This window comes from Mustelus asterias, chromosome 19, assembly GCF_964213995.1.
Source record: "Mustelus asterias chromosome 19, sMusAst1.hap1.1, whole genome shotgun sequence".
In the NCBI taxonomy this organism is placed as follows: Eukaryota; Metazoa; Chordata; class Chondrichthyes; order Carcharhiniformes; family Triakidae; genus Mustelus; species Mustelus asterias.
Genome location: NC_135819.1, coordinates 34258227 through 34278288, shown reverse-complemented (window position 1 = coordinate 34278288; position 20062 = coordinate 34258227). Strand labels below are relative to the sequence as shown.

The window sequence follows — 20062 nt, the reverse complement described above, 5'->3', positions numbered from 1 at the left end:
ATTTTCAGTTAAACCATCCCCAACCCCCTCAGCATCTCTGGTTCAGGAGAGGATGAAGAATGCAAGATTTCTACCATAAATCACGTGTAAAAGTGTTTCCTGATTTCACTCCTGAGTGGTTTAGCTCCAACTTAAGATTGCGTCCCCTGCCAGAGGAAATTAATTTCTCTACAACTACCCTATCATATTCTTTCAATATTTTAAGCACGTCAATTAAATCACCCCTCAAATCTTCTTGTACTCAAGGTGCTGATCAAATACCAGGAACCACCAAACACAGGCAGCGTGGAAACAATTCAATTCCAAATTTGGAAAACCATTACGTTGCACAGTCTACAACTTCTGGCATTTCTTCCAATGAGACACATCTTTATTTAAAACCTGTTGTTACATCCATTTTTATCACTTACTCTAAAACAGTGTCAGTGCTATTTAAAACAATTCGTCAATCTGCCATGGTGTTGCATGTGGGGGTATGGGAGCTAGTTGCAAAGTAGATGAGCCTTGGCTGGATGGAGTTTCCATTTTCATTTGCAAGGTGGCTCACGTCAGCGTGTACAAGCAGCAGACTGACCACCGAGCTAACTTGTTTGCCCGTCTAACTTGCCAGCATACCATGAGTGAGTGAAAAGATCCCTGGCTTTGCAATATATCCACCCACAGCAGCAGTATCATTTTGCCTGCCCAGAATTCTTACATGGTGAAGAGTGGGTTACTGCTAAGTGACTATTGTCCATTTAAGGGGGCATTTTAAGCCTTGGATCTTGGATCTGTATAAAACACTCAAATGTGCACATTTAAATAATTGCAAGGTGATGCATTTTGATAGATCGAATCGGGGCAGGACCTACTGAGTAAATGGTAGAGCATTGGGGAAGAGTTATAGAACAAAGAGATTTAGGAGTACAAGTTCATAGCTCCTTGAAAGTGGAGTCACAGGTCGACAGGGTTGTGACGATGGTATTTGGTATGCTTGGTTTCGTTAGAACATTGAATACAGGAATTGGGATGTCTTGTTGGAGTTGTACAAGATATCATCAGTAAGGCCACACTTGGAATACTGTGTACAGTTCTACTATAGAAAGGAGGTTAAACTAGAAAGAGTGCAGAAAAGATTTACTAGGATGGTACCAGGACTTGATGGTGAGTTATAAAGGAGAGGCTGTATAGACTCTGACTTTTTTCCCTGGAGCGTAGGAGGCTTAAGGGTGAACTTAGAGGTCTATAAAATAACGAGGGGCATAGATAAGGTAGATAGTCAACATCTTTTCCCAACAGTAGAGGAGTCTAAAACTAGAGGGCATAGGTTTAAGGTGAGAGGGGAGAGAGATACAAAAGGGGCAATTTTTTCACAGAGGGTGGCGAGTGTCTGGAACGAGCTGCCAGAGGTAGTAATAGAGACAGGTACAATTTTGTCTTTTAAAAAGCATTTAGACAGTTACATGGGTAAGATTGGTAAAGAGGGATATGGGCTTCAATTGGGACTAGCTTAATGGTTAAAAACTGGGCGGCATGAACAAATTGGGCCGAAGGGCCTGTTTTCATACTGTAAACCTCTATGATTCTATCTCACACATCACTTCTAGCATCATATCTCATATGCTGATGTAGCACCACCTTCGTCACAGCAAAGGTTCAAAAAACTCAAATTACATCAATTTACAACACAGAAAAATGTTATTCAGCCCAACCAATCCATCTTTTATGCTTCACTCAAGTCTCTTTCCCTCCTCCCTCTTCCAACCATGCATAAACCTGTGTTTCCCTAGCCCCGATATGCTCATCTAGCCTCCCTCTGACTATTCGCCTCAATTGTTTCCCGTGGTAGTGAGCACCATGTTCTCTGGACAAAGAAGTTCCTCCGAATCCACCATTTGATGTCTTGGTAGCCATTTTATGGCCTTTATTATTGCTCTTCCCCATATTCCTCTACTTTCTCAGAAGTAGAAGGAAATTTGGCATGACCACTATGACTCTCACCAATTTTTACAAATGCACCATGGAAAGCATCCTTTCCAGATGTATCGCAGCTTGGTATAGCTCCTGCTCTGCCCAAGACCGCAAGAAACTACAAAGAAGTGTGAATGTGGCACAGTCCATCACGCAAACCAGCCTCTCATCCATTGACTCAGTCTACACTTCCTGCTGCCTCGGAAAAGCAGCCAGCATAATCAAGGACCCCACACACCCCGGACATTCTCTCTCCCACCTTTTCCCATCAGGAAAAAGCTACAAAAGTCTGAAAACACTTACCAACTGGCTCAAGAACAACTTCTTCTCTGCTGCCATCAGACTTTTGAATGGTCCTATCACACATCAAGTTGATCTTTCTCTACACCCTATCTGTAACTGCAACACTATATTATGCACCCTCTCCTTTTCCTTCTCCCCTATGTACTCTACGTATGGTAGGTTTAGTCTGTAACAGCTCGCAAGAAATAATACTTTTCATTGTATTCCAATACGTGACAAGAATAAATCAAATTAATCGGTGCCCCCTTTATAAAAACCTTTGAGAATTTTAACAGCAGCTATTAGAATGCTTTTCTCCTCAACAAAAAAGGCCCTGTCTATTCATCCTTTCCTGATGGTTATAACCTTGGGAGTACTATCCATGCAAATCTATTTTGCATCCCCTCCAGTATCTCTATATCTTTTTATAGAGTCAAAGGTTTACAGCATGGAAACAGGCTCTGCGGCCCAACTTGTCCATGCCGCCCAGTTTTTACCACTTAGCTAGTCCCAATTGCCTTCATTTGGTCCATATCCCTCTATACCAATGTTACCCATGTAACTGTCTAAATGCCTTTTAAAAGGCAAAATTGTACCCGCCTCTATTACTACCTCTGGTAGCTCATTCCAGACACTCACCACCCTCTGAAAAGATTGCCCCTCTGGATCCGTTTGTATCTCTCCCCTCTCACCTTAAACCTATGCCCTCTAGTTTTAGACTCCCCTACCTTTGGGAAAAGATGTTGACTATCTAGCTGATCTATCTATACCCCTCATTTAAAAAAAAAATAGGGCTCTACAAGATCACCCCTAAGCCTTCTACGTTGCAGATAATGACCATGAAACCATTGTCGACTTTTGGAAAAACCCATCTGGTTCACTAATATCCTCTAGGGATGGAAATCTGCCACTGTTAGCTTACGGTCTACATGCGACTTCAGATCCACGGCAATGTGGTTGATTCTTAAATGCCTTCTGAAATAGCCTAGCAAACCACTCAGTTCAAGAGCAATAAATGCTGAAAGCCAGCAACGCCCACATCCCATGAACAAATAGAAAATAATTTAAACAGGCTTCAAGGTGAATTTAGACAAGTTACGTGAGCAAGAAAATGCACTTGTAGTGTATTGTAAAGTGGAGAAGTGTGAAGTTATTCACTGTGGGAGGAAAAACATAATGGCAGGCAGAGTATTATTTGATTCTTGATAGATTGGGAAATGTTGTACATCAGTCACTGATAGCAGGTACAGCATGCATTTGAGAAGGCAAATGGTATGTTGGCTTTCATCGTAAGAGGATTTGAGTACAGGAGCAAAGATGTTTTACTGCAGCCGTACAGGGCCTCAGTGAGATCACATCTGGAGTAGCGTCTGCAGTTTTGGTCTTCATACCAAAGAGTGCAGCAAAGGTTCATTTGACTGATTCCTGGCATGGCAGGATCGTCATATGAGGAGAGGTTGGATCAACTAGGTCTGTATTCGCTGGAGTTTAAGAAAAATGAGGGGGGATCACATTGAAAAGTATAAAATTCTGACAGGGCTGGGCAGACTGGATGCAAGGTTGATATGCCCCCTTGATGAGGATTCCAGAACCAGGGGTCACAGTCTCAGGATAGGCTATTTAGGACTAAGATGAGGAGAAAATTTCTTTACTCAGACGGTGGTGAACCTGTGGACTTTTCTACCACAGAAAGCTGTAGAGACCAAATCACAATGTATTTAAGAAGGAAATACATTGCTAGACATTAAAAGGGGTACAAAGAACAAAGTACAGCACAGGAACAGGCCCATCGGCCCTCCAAGCCTGCGCCGATCATGATGCCTGCCTAAATTAAAACCTTATGCACTTACGTAGTCCATATCCTTCCATTCCCATCCTATGCATGTATCTGTCTAGTTGGCCCTTAAATGCCATTATCATACCTGCTCACACAACCTCCCCGGGCAGTGCATTCCAGACATTCATCACCCTCTATGTAAAAAAAAAAACTTGCCTTGCACATCTCCTCTAAACTTTTCCTCATGCACGTTAAGCCTATGTCTCCTAGTCCTTGACTTTTCTACCCTAGGAAAGAGCATCTGACTATCCACTCTGCCAATGCCACTCAATCTTGTAAACCTCTATCAAGTTATGGACTGAACGTGAGAGTAATGCGTTGAGATAAAGGATCAGCTATAATCATATTAAATAATGGAACAGGCTTGCGGGGTCAAATGGCCTACCCCTATCTTCTATGTTTCTACTTAACTCCCAACACTTGATGCTCCCTTAACAGGGCTGCCTCCTACCTCGCTTTCATTCTAACATAGACCATTGCAACCAAAGTTTCATTCCTGTCCAGTGGACTAGAGATAACCCTTACCCTGGCACTGATCAGACAACACACCGCTTGGAAGTCTTATCCGTGCTTCATTATAGAATCCACTGTGATTACTATATTTCTGTTTGTCTTTCCAGCTACCTACCTCATTGCCGCGAAACCACAGTGCCTTAGCCTGCATTGTGACTTTTCACCCTGCTGTCTTTCTCCTTGTCCTTAATGGTAACAAGTATATTGCACTGCTGCGGAGTGGTTAAGAAGGATCGGCCTCTGTCTAAGTCCCTGCTCCTAAGCTTTAAGCAGCCACATCTTCCCTTTCCTGTCCTTGTGCTTTTCTCTGAGCTGTGACTGCATCCGGAATAGAACTGCCAAGAAATCCATCCACTCACGTGACTCTAATCCGCACTGCAGCCCAATGACTGAGCGGGAGTGATCCAAAGCAATGATGTGTCTGACAGCTATGGGAATAAAGGATGCAATCCTGGGAATTTAGGATACACTAACCCCCAAAATACCACACAGTGTCAGTACACAGCCTTCCCATCCCTCTCTCGTCTAGATTTACTTGCTCATTGAAAGCCCAAATTAAAATAGATGGACAGCTTCAACTTTCTCAGAAGACTAAGGAAATTTGGCATGTCAGCTACGACTCTCACCAACTTTTACAGATGCACCATTGAAAGCATTCTTTCTGGTTGTATCACAGCTTGGTATGGCTCCTACTCCGCCAAAGACCGCAAGAAACTACAAAAGGTCATGAATGTAGCCCAGTCCATCACACAAACCAGCCTCCCATCCATTGACTCTGTCTATACTTCCCACTACCTCGGCAAAGCAGCCAGCATAATTAAGGACCCCATGCATCCCAGACACTCTCTCTTCCACCTTCTTCCGTTGGGAAAAAGATACAAATGTCTGAGGTCATGTACCAACCGATTCTAGAACAGCTTCTTCCCTGCTGCTAGACTTTTGAATGGACCTACCTTGCATTAAGTTGATCTTTCTCTACACCCTAGCCATGACTGTAGCACTGCATTCCGCACCCTCTCATTTCCTTCTCTATGAACAGTATGCTTTGTCTGTAGAGCGCGCAAGAAACAATACTTTTCACTCTATACTAATACATGTGACAATAATAAATCAAATCAGAATTTTTAAAAAAGCTTTTGTTGATAGAAACTAAAACATTTGACATTGCTAAAACTAATTAACCTAGTTAACAGATCCACCTTTCATTTACAGAGATACCCAGTGAATTAATAATCACCAAATTGGTTGGTTAACAAGCTCACCTTATCGAGTAGGTTGTAAAAGTCAACATTGCCAGCACAGAGGTACCTGCCCAGCAAGGTGGCATGAGTGGTGAAGATGGTCGCGATGGGGTACTGTCGGATTCGACACAATATCAGCCCCACTCCTGCCTGCCACTCATGAAACTGGGCAATGATGTTTGGCTTGTCGGGAAATTGATCTGAAAGCTGCAAAAACAAATGGAAATCATGTTAAATACGCACCTTAAAAACTACAAATAAATCAGTAGTAGGTATGAAACATAACCAATTACAATTGTGTGTTGAGGGAGAGTCAGCATCCCACTAAACATTTCAATGCAAAGATAAATGTTCATACATGTCCTGGCTATAGAGGGAGTATAATGAAGGTTTACCAGGCTGATTCCTGGGATAGCAGATCTGAGAAGAGACTAAGTTAGGATTATATTCACTGGAGTTTAGAGGAGTGAGAGGGGATCTCATAGAAACTTATAAAATTCTAACAGGGTTAGACAGGGTAGATTCAGAAAGGATGTTCCCAGTGGTAGGGGAGTCTAGAACTAGGGGTCATAGTTTGATGATAAGGGGTAAACCTTTTAGAACTGAGGCGAGGAAAAATTCCTTCACCCATAGAGGTGAATGTATGCAATTCACTCCCACAGAAAGTAGATGAGGCCAAAACGTTGAGAGATTTGAAGAAGAAATTAGATACAGCTCTCGGGGCTAAAGTGATCAAGGGACATGGGGAGGAAGGGGGGGGAATCATTGAATTAGATGATCAGCCATGTTCAAAATGAATGGTGGAGCAGGCTTGAAGGGCCTACTCCTGCTTTTAGTTTCTATTTAATAACCAAAATATTAAAAAAGGAGGAATCTTTATACAATTACCAAGCCAGCAAATACAAAATTCCAGTTCACAATATGTATTTTAAGATCATGATCTGGTGCTCCTCCAACTTCCTCATGGCTCCTGAATTCTCAGCTGCCCTCAACCATGTACTGAGGTAGACCTGATTGCATGACAGCCAACATGGTGCAACCCCTACAAGCCATTCACCATCCTGACTTGGGAATACATAGTCGTTCCTTCACTCTCGCTGCGTCAAAATCCTGGAACTCCCTCCCCCAACAGCACTGTGGGTGCCTACATCACAGGGACCGCAGCAGTTTAAGACAACAGCTCATTACCATCTTCGAGGGCAACTAGGGATGGGCAATAAGTGCTGGCCTAGCCAGGGGACACCCACATCCTGTGGGCAAACACTGACAAGAGGCTTTACATTTGATTACAAATGCCTGGTTGCAATTGTATTGTTTGCACTATGAAGGTGCTCGAGCTCCATTTGCCAAGATCTGACCCGAATGACTTGTGATGGATTGGGAGTTGGTTGCACGTAGCAACAGGAGTAGGCCGTTCAGCCTCTTGAGCATTTCCCACCATTCAGCGAGGTCTTGGCTGGATTTGATCCATGCCAGTGAAATGTTCATTCTAGAGCTTCACACTTGGATCTCAGGTGGACAAGCTGGATTCTGACATTGTCGGAATGACATTCCCAGCAACCTTTGCAGTAGCAAAATGGGATCTTTGGTAAACAGGAATATATTATGAAGAGTGCCACTCATTCAATGCTCCAAATGTGCTTTAACACAAGAAGCACCTTATTAAGCCAGTGTAAGCTTTATTTCCTTTACCCCTGAGAAAGAGAGCTAGGCATTGTAACAAGCGATCAAAGAAAGACAGTGTGTGTCATGGACACATATTTGGCAGGAAGGGAGCCAAACTCATTTTGGGAGAAAGAGAGAGAGAGAGAGAGGAGGAGAGGGTGGCAAAAGGGAGAGATATTGGAAGATATTCTGAAGTCAGATGTTGGAACATTCTACATTAACTCACAACATTGCCTTGTTAACAAGAATCTCACAAACGTGCAAAGCCTGAAGCATTGAAGACTTGCAACGTGGCATTAAAAAGTCAACGTACCTCTTTTAAAAACAAGGCAGTTAAGGACCCAAATATGACAGCATCATTCGATTCCCTGTCAAGATGGGGGATGCCAATGTGGCAGGTATCCCAGAACTCCGCTTTCCATCTGTCCAGATTCCAGGCTGCCAAACCAATATCAAACAGCAGCACGTATGGATTACCTTCAATCAGCCATCTGCCAAAACAAACCTGGGAAGAGGAGGTTGCATCAATTAGGCTGGATTGAAAAAGGCTTTTGTGAACGTTTTGTAGAGAAATTATCACCAGACTGATTTCTGCCAATTTTGTTTAAGATTCTAAACCAATTAACAATGGCGTAGGGGAGTTATCCCTGGTGTCTTGCACTCAAACCAACATAATTAAAAAGATTATCTAGTCATCACATTGCTTTATGTGGGCACTTGCTATGCACAAATTAGCTACTCATAGAATCCTACAATGCAGGAGGCCATTCAGCCCATCGAGTCTGCACCAAACACAATCCCACCCAGCCCCACCCCTACAGCCCCATGTATTTACCCTAGCTAGCTCCCCCCGACACTAAAGGACAATTTAGCATGGCCAATCCACCTAACCCACGCTTCTTTGGACTGTGGGAGGAAACCGGGACACCCAGGAGGAAACCCACGCAGACACGGGGAGAACGTGCAGACTCCACACAGACAGTGACCCAAGCCAGGAATTGAACCCGATCCCTGGCGCTGTGAGGCAACGGTGCTAACCACTGTGCCATACTCGTGTTTCTTATGTGACAGCGACTTCAAAAAGTACTTTATTGGCTGTACAGAACTTCTGAGGTTACGAGAGGCACTATTTAAATGCGGGGGCCTTCTGTTCTTTCGATTTGAAAGGAATTAGAAGTAGCATGCCGATTTGGGGCTGGAATTCTCCAGTCTCTCATGCCTCGCTACCACTGTCAGCAAAAATGGAGAATTTGGCGCTCAGCCAAATCTCCGTTCACAGCGGCGGGACTGGAGAATCCCAGCCGTGGGTGGGGTCGGAGAATTCCAGCCTGCATCAAATTCCTAAAGGTAGAAATTGCGCCCATCTTCCAATAACAGCTAAAACAGTGACGTTACATGAATCAATGTTCACAAAACACAGGGCTACAGCTTTCCCTCCAGAGAGATAACATCCCTTACCTGAAATCCTTGATGTTTCATGGAATCTATTGCTTTTTTTATGGCCGAGTTGTTTGGCTCACACACTTCCACTTGCGTTTTCACATTATGCTCGTAATAAGGACCAATCAGCACATAGTTTTCTCCCCATTCATCTGCAGTGACTTTGGCTTTTGTCTGGATTACAGTGTAGATACCTCCAACTGAAAGAAAGAAATTCAAATCTCGCAATATGCATACATCACTCCTGGAGCAGTCAAGTGTATCCAAATGATTTGTTGAAATGGTCCATAATCTTATTCACTCTTTGATCTGACCATGTTAAAATTGCCTTTGTCCATAGAACACCAATTAATTCCTTGGCAATGGATGAAGATAGACTCTAAGGTGAGATTTAGATACAGATTTTCTCCCTTATTTTGTCTGCATTACAGAGATCTCAATAGCAAAACTGACAATAGTTTAAGGGCTGCATGGTGGCACAGTGTCTCACCCCACAGGGATCCGGGTTCAATTTCGGCCTTGGGTAACTGTCTTGTGTGGAGTTTGCACATTTTCCCCATGTCTGCGTTGGTTTCCTCCGGGTGCTCTGGTTTCCTCCCACAGTCCAAATCATCATACAGTGCAGAAGAGGCCCATTGAGCTCATTGAGTCTGCACTGACACGCAAGAAACACCTGATCCCATTTACCAGTACTTGGCCCATAACCTTGAATGTTATGTTGTGCTAACTACAGGTTAGGTGCATTGGCCATGCTAAATTGCCCCCTGGTGTCCCAAGATGTGTAGGTTAGATGGATTAGCCATGGTAAATGTATGGGGTTACAGGGATAGGGCAGGGAAGGGAGCCTGGGTACGACACTCTGTCAGAGAGATGGTGCAGACTCAATGGGCCGAATGGCCTCTTCTGCACTGTAGAGATTCTATGAATAGTGCTCTTATTGCTTTTGGATCGCATGCAGCATTTTAATATATTTTCTATCTAAGACAGTATCAGTGCTGGGAAAGACAGCGAAGAGTGCGCGCCAAGTTTAAGGAAGTGCCAGGACATAAAACCTTGTCCACACTGATGGTGACTCCGGCCGTGTCCAAAATGGAAAGTTAAATCAGAATAGACTGGCATCATTGGAGATATAAGCAATGGGAATGAATCACCTCACAGAGTCATAGAGGTTTACAGCATGGAAACAGGCCCTTCGGCCCAACTTGTCCATGCTGCCCTTTTTTTTAAACCCCTAAGCTAGTCCCAATTGCCCGCATTTGGCCCATATCCCTCTATACCCATCTTATCCATGTAACTATCCAAATGCTTTTTAAAAAGACAAAATTGTACCCACCTCTACTACTACCTCTGGCAGCTTGTTCCAGACACTCACCACCCTCTGTGAAAAAATTGCCCCTCTGGATACTTTTGTATCTCTCCCCTCTCACCTTAAACCTATGCCCGCTTGTTTTAGACTCCCCTACCTCTGGGAAAAGATATTGACCATCTAGCTGATCTGTGCCCCTCATTATTTTATAGACTTCTATAAAGTCACCCCTCAGCCTCTTACGCTCCAGAGAAAAAAGTCCCAGTCTATCCAGCCTCTCCTTATAACTCAAACCATCAAGTCCCGATAGCATCCTAGTGAATCTTTTCTGCACTCTTTCTAGTTTAATATCCTTTCTATAAGGTGACCAGAACTGTACACAGTATTCCAAGTGTGGCCTTACCAATGTCTCGTACAACTTCAACAAGACGTCCCAACTCCTGTATTCAATGTTCTGACCGATGAAACCAAGCATGCCAAATGCCTTCTTTACCATACCACTCTGTCCACCTGTGGCTCAAGGAGCTATGAACATGTACCCCTAGATCTCTTTGTTCTGTAACTCTCCCCAATGGCCTACCATTAACTGAGTAAGTCCTACCCTGGTTCAATCTACCAAAATGCATCACCTCGCATTTGTCTAAAATAAACTCCATCTGCCATTCGTCAGCCCACTGGCCCAATTGATCAAGATCCCGTTGCAATCGGAGATAACTTTCTTCACTGTCCACTATGCCACCAATCTTGGTGTCATCTGCAAACTTACTAACCATGCTTCCTATATTCTCATCCAAATCATTGATATAAAATGACAAACAGTCGACCCAGCACTGATCCCTGAGGCACACCGCTGGCCACAGGCCTCCAGTTTGAAAAACAACCCTCGACAACCATTCTCTGGCTTCTGTCAAGAAGTCATGATGTGGAGATGCCGGCGTTGGACTGGAGTAAACACAGTAAGAAGTTTCACAACACCAGGTTAAAGTCCAACAGGTTTATTTGGTAGCAAAAGCCACAAGCTTTCGGAGCTCTAAGCTCCTTCTTCAGCGGAGTGGGAATTCTGTTCACAAACAGGGCATATAAAGACAGAGACTCAATTTACAGAATAATGGTTGGAATGCGAATACTTACAACTAATCAAGTCTTAAAGGTACAAACAATGTGAGTGGAGAGAGCATTAAGACAGGTTAAATAGATGTGTATTGTCTCCAGACAGGACAGCCAGTGAGACTCTGCAAGTCCAGGCAAGCTGTGGGGATTACAGATAGTGTGACATGAAACCAATATCCCGGTTGAGGCCGTCCTCATGTGTGCGGAACTTGGCTATCAGTTTCTGCTCAGCGACTCTGCACCGTGTGTCATGAAGGCCGCCTTGGAGAACGCTTACCCGAATATCAGAGGCCGAATGCCCGTGACCGCTGAAGTGCTCCCCAACAGGAAGAGAACAGTCTTGCCTTGTGATTGTCGAGCGGTGTTCCTTCGACAACGGATGAATGAACACCACTCGACAATCACAAGGCAAGACTGTTCTCTTCCTGTTGGGGAGCACTTCAGCGGTCATGGGCATTCGGCCTCTGATCTTCAGGTAAGCATTCTCCAAGGCAGCCTTCACAACACACGACGGCGCAGAGTCGCTGAGCAGAAACTGATAGCCAAGTTCCGCACACATGAGGACGGCCTCAACCGGGATATTGGGTTGATGTCACACTATCTGCAATCCCCACAGCTTGCCTGGACTTGCAGAGTCTCACTGGCTGTCCTGTCTGGAGACAATACACATCTCTTTAACCTGTCTTAATGCTCTCTCCACTCACATTGTTTGTATCTTTAAGACTTGATTAGCTGTAAGTATCCGCATTCCAACCATTATTGTGTAAATTGAGTTTGTGTCTTTATATGCCCCGTTTGTGAACAGAATTCCCACTCAGCTGAAGGAGCTTAAGGCTCTGAAAGCTAGTGGTTTTTGCTACCAAATAAACCTGTTGGACTTTAACCTGGTGTTGTTAAACTTCTTATTCTGTCAAGAAGCCAATTTTGTATCCAATTAGATACCTCACCCTGGATCCTGAGAGATTTAACCTTATGCAACAACCTACCATGCAGTACCTTGTCAAAGGCTTTGCTAAAGTCCATGTAGACAACATCAACTGCACTGCCCTCATCTACCTTCTTGTTTACCCATTCAAAAAACTCAATCAAATTTGAGAGACATGGTTTTCCACTGCCCAACATATTGATAGTAAGAAGTTTAACAACACCAGGTTAAAGTCCAACAGGTTTATTTGGTAGCAAAAGCCACACAAGCTTTCGGAGCTGCAAGCCCCTTCTTCAGGTGAGTGGGAATTCTGTTCACAAACAGAGCATATAAAGACACAAACTCAATGGGGATCTTTATATGCTCTGTTTGTGAACAGAATTCCCACTCACCTGAAGAAGGGGCTTGCAGCTCCGAAAGCTTGTGTGGCTTTTGCTACCAAATAAACCTGTTGGACTTTAACCTGGTGTTGTTAAACTTCTTACTGTGTTTACCCCAGTCCAACGCCGGCATCTCCACATCACAACATATTGATGCCAAGCTCTACTGGATGTACTGCTGTAATAGTCCCCAGTCTCCAAATCAGGGAGGCATGGTGGCACAGTGGTCAGCACTACTGCTTCACAGCACCAGGTACCTGGGGCGATTCCTGGCTGAGGTCAGTGTGTGGAGTTTGCACGTTCTCCCCATGTCTGCCTGGGTTTCCTCCAGGTGCTCCAGTTTCCTCCCACAGTCCAAAGATGTGTGGGTTAGGTGGATTGGACATGCTAAATTGCCCCTTAGTGTCAGGGGGACTAGCTAGGGTAAATGCATGAGGTTCTGGGCTGGGCGGGATTGTGGTCGGTGCAGACTCGATGGGCCGAATGGCCTCCTTCTGTACTGTAGGGATTCTATCATTTGCTGAATCTTCACACAACAACACTGGTCTCCTTTGCCCAGCAAATGGTGGCCTTCAAACTCCTTCCACCCATCCATCAGCAATGTCTTTTAGGCTTGTGTTCTGCACACAGCCTCCACACTTGCAACACCTTCTACACTCCAAAAAGCAACGCACTCTTCACCTGTCCACTGCATTCGCGATTGAATGTTCTTGGTCACTGTCACCACTCAATGGAGCACTCACCCATGGTACCCACAAATTGTCCACCTTCAAAAGCACTCCCAAAAGACCCTGGGAGCCATATTTAAGCCCAACCTCTCCTTTATATCACCCTTCTCAAAGTATTTCCTGTATGCCTGATGAGAGATACAGAAGTGGTTGCAGTTCAATTTTACATTTTAACACACAGAGGAATTAGTATTTATACATTTTCAGCATCAGAAAATGAAACATTTAAGCTTTCTTAGTTTGTTAATGTCACAAGAAGGCTTACATTAACACTACAATGAATTTACTGTGAAAATCTGCTAATTGCCACACTCTGGCGCCTGTTCAGGTACAGGGGGAGAATTTAGCATGGCCAATGCACCTAACCAGCACGTCTTTTGGACTATGGGAGGAAACCGGAGCAAACCCACGCAGACACAGGGAGAACATTCAGACTCCGCACAGTGGCCCAAGCCAGGAATCACTGCTGGGAGACAGCAGTGCTAACCGCGGGGCCACAGTCCAGCAGTCTTAATTTTTGCCCAGTCCAAAATGACAGGACAGGATAAAAAGGGTGGAAAAGTCAACTCCAATACAAAATTAGAAAATCAAAAACACAGGATGAGGCGCCAGAGGGAAAATTCTCTCCTGGAGCAAGTATCAGCTATTTGTAGCAGTTTGGTGCCCTCTGTCTGCACAAGAGATAAATACAGTAAGAAGTCTCACAACACCAGGTTAAAGTCCAACAGGTTTATTTGGTAGCACAAGCCACAAGCTTTCGGAGAGCTGCCCCTTCATCAGGTGAGTGGGAGTTCTGTTCAGAAACAGGGCATATAAAGACACAAACTCAATTTACAAAATAATGGTTGGAATGCGTGTCTTTACAGGTAATGAAGTCTTAAAGGTACAGACAATGTGAGTGGAGAGAGCGTTAAGCACAGGTTAAAGAGATGTGTATTGTCTCCAGCCAGGACAGTTAGTTGAGATTTTGCAAGCCCAGGCAAGTCGTGGGGGTTACAGATAGTGTGACACGAACCCAAGATCCCGGTTGAGGCCATCCTCATGTGTGTGGAACTTGGCTATCAGTCTCTGCTCAGCGACTCTGCGTTGTCGTGTGTCGTGAAGGCCGCCTTGGAGAGCGCTTACCCGAAGATCAGAGGCCAAATGCCCGTGAGTGCTGAAGTGTTCCCCAACAGGAAGAGAACACTCTTGCCTGGTGATTGTCGAGTGGTGTTCATTCATCCATTGTCGTAGCGTCTGCATGGTCTCCCCAATGTACCATGCCTTGGGACATCCTTTCCTGCAGCGTATCAGGTAGACAACGTTGGCCGAGTTGCAAGAGTATGTACCGAATACCTGGTGGATGGTGTTCTCACGTGAGATGATGGCATCCGTGTTGATGATCCAGCATGTCTTGCAGAGGTGCAGAGGACCTCTGCAAGACGTGCCGGATCATCAACACGGATGCCATCATCTCACGTGAGAACACCATCCACCAGGTACACGGTACCTACTCTTACAACTCGGCCAACGTTAACCTGTGCTTAACGCTCTCTCCACTCACATTGTCTGTACCTTTAAGTCTTGATTACCTGTAAAGACTCGCATTCCAACCATTATTTTGTAAATTGAGTTTGTGTCTTTATATGCCCTGTTTGTGAACAGAACTCCCACTCACCTGATGAAGAGGCAGCGCTCCAAAAGCTTGTTGGCTTGTGCTACCAAATAAACCTGTTGGACTTTAACCTGGTGTTGTGAGACTTCTTACTGTGCTTACTCCAGTCCAACACCAGCATCTCCGCATCAAGAGATAAATAACAGGCATCACAGCAAAACTGATGCGCAGATCACACTTACATTCATACCCCTTGGTTACTAGTTCCCAGCTCCCATCACAGTTGTCGACCCAATTTAACAGGTTCACTTCCAGTCTGCAGAACTTACAAGGAGGAAATCAATGTGTGGGAGCAAAGACAAGATCTCCAGTTCCCAGCATTCAGGAACTGCCACGCAAGTTCCTGACCTGTATAGTCCCCTCATTTCTTAGATGTCCCTGCATCTCAATCCTCAGTCTACTGGTATCAGTCTTGGCTGTTGCTCCGCCACTCCATTAATGGAAGTTTATTCACTAGCCCTTTTGCTCTGCTGCTATTCCCAATTCTTGTTCTTGGTTCCACTGAGCTTTCGTTGCCACTAACATTCCACTCTGAACTGTCAAGTTGTCAGTTACCCCAGTCCCCTGATTGCCATCTGCCACGGAGAAGTCCAGCTTATTGCCAACTCTGCCTTAGGACAGTCGTATTGAAAGATTCTCCATAAACACAAGTCTGGAGAGGACAGAAACACAACTCACTTCCATATTGTATCTTCTTGATTCCCAGCTCCACTGAACTCGTTGCTTCTGTGCTTTTCTCTTTGGTCTAAAGTCCATTCCCTCACCTGCTTCTGGCCCAATTGCCACCTTCTTGCTGATAACTGCCCCAGTGGTTCCCTAGATTAATTCCCATTTGCCCGCTGGACTTCATACCTGGATGGGTGCACCTCCAACAACACTCAAGAAACCCGGCACTATTCAGAACAAAGCAACCCACGTAAACAACACCTCATCCACTGATACACAGTGGCAGCAGTGTGTACCATCTACAAGATGCACTGCAGCAACTCACAAAGGCTCCTTTCGTACATCTGCCAAATCTGCGACCTCTGCCACCTAGAAAGACAAGGGCAGAAGGCGCATGGGAACATTACCACTCCCAAAATTCCCTTCCAAGTAACACATCGTCCTGACTTGGAAATATAATCATTGTTTTTTCACAGTCACTAGTGAAAATCCTGCAACTTCCTCCCTAGCATGGGCAGCACGGTGGCAGTGGTTAGAACTGCTGCTCACAGTGGCACGGACCCGGGTTCAAGTCCCAGCTTGGGTCACTGTCTGTGCGGAGTTTGCACGTTCTCCCTGTGCGGGTTTCCTCTGGGTGCTCCAGTTTCCTCGTACAGTCAGAAAGACGTGCTGGTTAGGTGTATTGGCCGTGCTAAATTCTCCCTCAGGTGTACCCGAACAGGCACTGGAGTGTGGGGACTAGGAGATCTTCACAGTAACTTCATTGCAGTGTGCCTACTCGTGCCTAATAAATAAACTTTACATGGAACACAGCAAGTTGAGCAGCTGCAGAGATGGCCAGCTTTCAATCAGCTACCTCAATGCTGGGGCAATCTCCACTCCTTGCCTTTGATCCTTGCATCAACTACACGCTTCATTGGTTCTGATTTTCTGGATGGCATTCATTCCACTTCCCCATCAGCTGTTGGGCTCCTCTGCTTTTTTAAAGACAGGCTCTTCCACTCATCTCCCAAGTTACTCTTACACCCATCTCCTGGATCTCTCTCCTCAATCACAGCCCTATATTTCCAGCAGCCTAGCTTAATTTATCACCACAAATGCTCCTCCTTCCAATACAAGTATTGGATCTATTTGGTCACAACAAACTCACTTCTGAGCTCTCGTAATTTTGATTTGATTTATTATTGTCACATGTATTAACATAGTGAAAAGTATTGTTTCTTGTGCGCTATACAGACAAAGCATACCGTTCATAGAGAAGGAAGGGAGAGAGTGCAGAATGTAGTGTTACAGTCATAGCTAAGATGTAGAGAACAATCAACTTAATGCAAGGTAGGTGCATTCAAATGTCTGACGGCAGCAGGAAAGAAGCTGCTCTTGAGCTGGTTCATACGTGAACCTCAGACTTTTGTACCTTTTTCCCGACGGAAGAAGGTGGAAGAGAGAACGTCCGGGGTGCGTGGGGTCCTTGATTATACTGGCTGCTTTGCTGAGGCAGCGGGAAGTATAGACGGAGTCAATGGATGGGAGGCTGGATTGCGTGATGGATTGGGCTACATTCACGACCTTTTGTAGTTCCTTGCGGTCTTGGGCAGAGCAGGAGCCATACCAAGCTGTGATACAACCAAAAAGAATGCTTTCTATGGTGCATCTGTAAAAGTTGGAGAGAGTCGGAGCTGACATGCCAAATTTCCTTAGTCTTCTAAGAAAGTAGAGGTGTTGGTTGGCTTTCTTAACTATAGTGTCGCCGTGGGGGTGTGGGGAGAAGGGAGAAAAGACCAGGACAGGTTGTTGGTGATGTGGACACCTAAAAACATGAAGCTCTTGACCCTTTCTACTTCGTCCCCATTGATGTAGACAGGGGCATGTTCTCATTTACGCTTCCTAAAGTCAATGACAATCTCCTTCATTTGTTGCCCATCCCTAACTACCCTCAAACCGAGTGGCTTGTTAGACCATTTCAAAGGGCAGTTAGGAGTCAGCCACATTACTGTGGCTCTGGAGTCACATGAAAGCCAGACCAGGTAAAGACAACAGATTTCCTTCCCTAATGGATATTAGTGATCCAGATGGGTTTTTACAATGATTAATGGCAGTTTCAGGATACCTATTACTGAGAGGAACTTTAAATTCTGGATTAATTGAATTTAAATTCTACCAGCTGCCATGGAAGGATTTGCATGTTCTCCCAGTGTCTATATGGGTTTCCTCCCACAATCCAAAGATGTGCAGGTTAGATGGAAGCCATGGTAAAGGGAGGGTGTTGGGGGGCCTGGATAAGATGCTGTTATAGAGGGTCTGTCATGGTGTCTGGAGACAATACACATCTTTTTAGCCTGTCTTGATGCTCTCTCCACTCACATTGTTTTGTTTCTTAAAGACTTGATTAGTTGTAAGTATTCGCATTCCAACCATTATTCATGTAAATTGAGTTTGTGTCTTTATATGCTCTGTTTGTGAACAGAATTCCCACTCACCTGAAGAAGGGGCTTGCAGCTCCGAAAGCTTGTGTGGCTTTTGCTACCAAATAAACCTGTTCGACTTTAACCTGGTGTTGTTAAACTTCTTATAGAGGGTCAGTGCAGACTGCATGGGCCAAACAGCCTCCTTCCGCACTGTAGGGATTTTAACTGGTGTCATGGGCCTCTGGATTACTAGTCCAGTGACATTAACACTGTAGTATTGTCTACTCGATATAGACAAGGCTTTTAGGTTTTAATTTTCAAAACAAAAATCGCTCCTATTATTTACTGGGATTCTGAAACATTGGTGAAATCTCAGTGGCATTTATTAAACTAGAATTGAATTTATAGGACTCATTGCCAAGCTAGACAATTTATTTTTGGACCCTGTAGAAAAGCCACATGGACTCGAAACATTAACTTTCCACAGCGTTTACCCAACATTTTCTGTTTTAATTTATTTAGGGGGTGGGGCAGGTGGGCTATGGGGGTTTGAGTCAGTTCGTTTTTGCAGCAATGTGTAAAGTTTGGATTTTTCAAATGGAAGTTAATAGATTGTTAATTAAATGCATCAAGAGAATGGAGAGCAAAAGGATTACAGATCAGCCATGATACAATTGCTACACAGATTAAATGACTGCAGCAGAGATTAAATGAATGCGTGGCTCCTGTTCCAACGATTCAATTATGTGCTTCATGATATTTAAACACACATCGGTCTAAAAAAGAACGAACACCTTAAAATAGGTCAATCTTGCTCATTTGGAGAGTTAGTGCAGACACAAAGGGCTGAATGGCCTCCTTCTGCACTAACAATTCTGTGGGACGATTAGAGGACAATGGGGGGGAAACAGTTACAAGTTTTGTGAACCCTATTCTAGCACATGAACCTAATCCCAATGGAAAATTCTCCACATCTCAAACTAAAGGCCCTGCAACTTCTCAGCTAACAAACCAACCTTGTTTTCTCGAATCAGACTGGCTGCCCCAGCCCCTCTTCCAAATGTCAACAGGCCAGGAGTTAATGAGCAACTTACAAAAGGTTAAAGGTCCAGAGAGGTAATAACACACAAGAGGCTGGCAGGAGAAATTAAACAGGGCAAATAAAGAGTACAGGACAATAAATCATTCACAGTGGCCCATTAAACACTCCGTTAAAAATAGAAAAATCAAATTCGCATTTTAAACCCTCTAACGGCCTGGGTATCGCGGGAATGTTTCTGAAACCGATCACTGACCTTTGTTGGTGACTTCCCAAGAAATCTCAAAGAACATTAGGTCTTCCACAGGCATAGTATTATCTTCCCATGGAGGGAATCCGCTTAACGAGGTTACCGAAAGTGACCTGAGCAGCGGCATTTCTTTTGTGTGTGAGTGAGAGTGTGTGAAATTGCACTGTACAGGAAAAAGTTGACTCTCTTAGCCCTGCTAACCGCCTCAGTTAAGATTCGCTTCCTGCTTCGGTGGAATGTTCCCCAAGCCTTACTCTCTCTTTGGGAAACGCAGCGATTAGACGGAGGAGCTTTAAAGAGCCACAGGTCGAGTTAAACAGAAAGGAATTCCCAGACTAATAGGCGGTGGAGGAAGGGTCTTCGAGCTCCCAACAGGCAAAGATATGTCTTTATCACGTGAGTGTCCCAATGTCCTGCCCATCTGCCGTGAGCAACTCAACTCTTTCCCCAGTCAGCCTGTGCATTGCTGTTTAAACTGGGTCAAACCTCAGGTAACTTTTATTTGCCATTCCATGTTGGTTAACAAGTTGGCCGAATATCAAGAGTGCTGACCTGGTGATATTGGGCGGAATATTATTTTACTTACTTTTTGCATAACTTAAACAAGAACAAATAAGGAAGTTTTCTACAAATATTCTTTTTTTTAAAACATATATTAGTCCACAGAATCC

The 20062-nt window shown here is 44.5% G+C and overlaps 1 protein-coding gene across 2 annotated transcripts in view; it reads right to left on the bottom strand.

Annotated features, from left to right (window-relative positions):
* The window catches only part of gys2 (glycogen synthase 2), a 67656-nt gene extending 47839 nt beyond the window's left edge, over nucleotides 1-19817 (bottom strand). For both annotated transcript variants that reach the window (XM_078235310.1, XM_078235311.1), the window contains exons 1-4: nucleotides 19398-19817; nucleotides 8947-9128; nucleotides 7802-7993; nucleotides 5845-6030 (exon numbers count right to left, since the gene is read on the bottom strand). In XM_078235310.1, the coding sequence (XP_078091436.1) occupies nucleotides 5845-6030; nucleotides 7802-7993; nucleotides 8947-9128; nucleotides 19398-19518 (681 nt within the window). In that variant the 5' untranslated portion in view covers nucleotides 19519-19817. The remainder of the gene's footprint in view (nucleotides 1-5844; nucleotides 6031-7801; nucleotides 7994-8946; nucleotides 9129-19397) is intronic.
* Nucleotides 19818-20062: the final 245 nt, after the last annotated feature.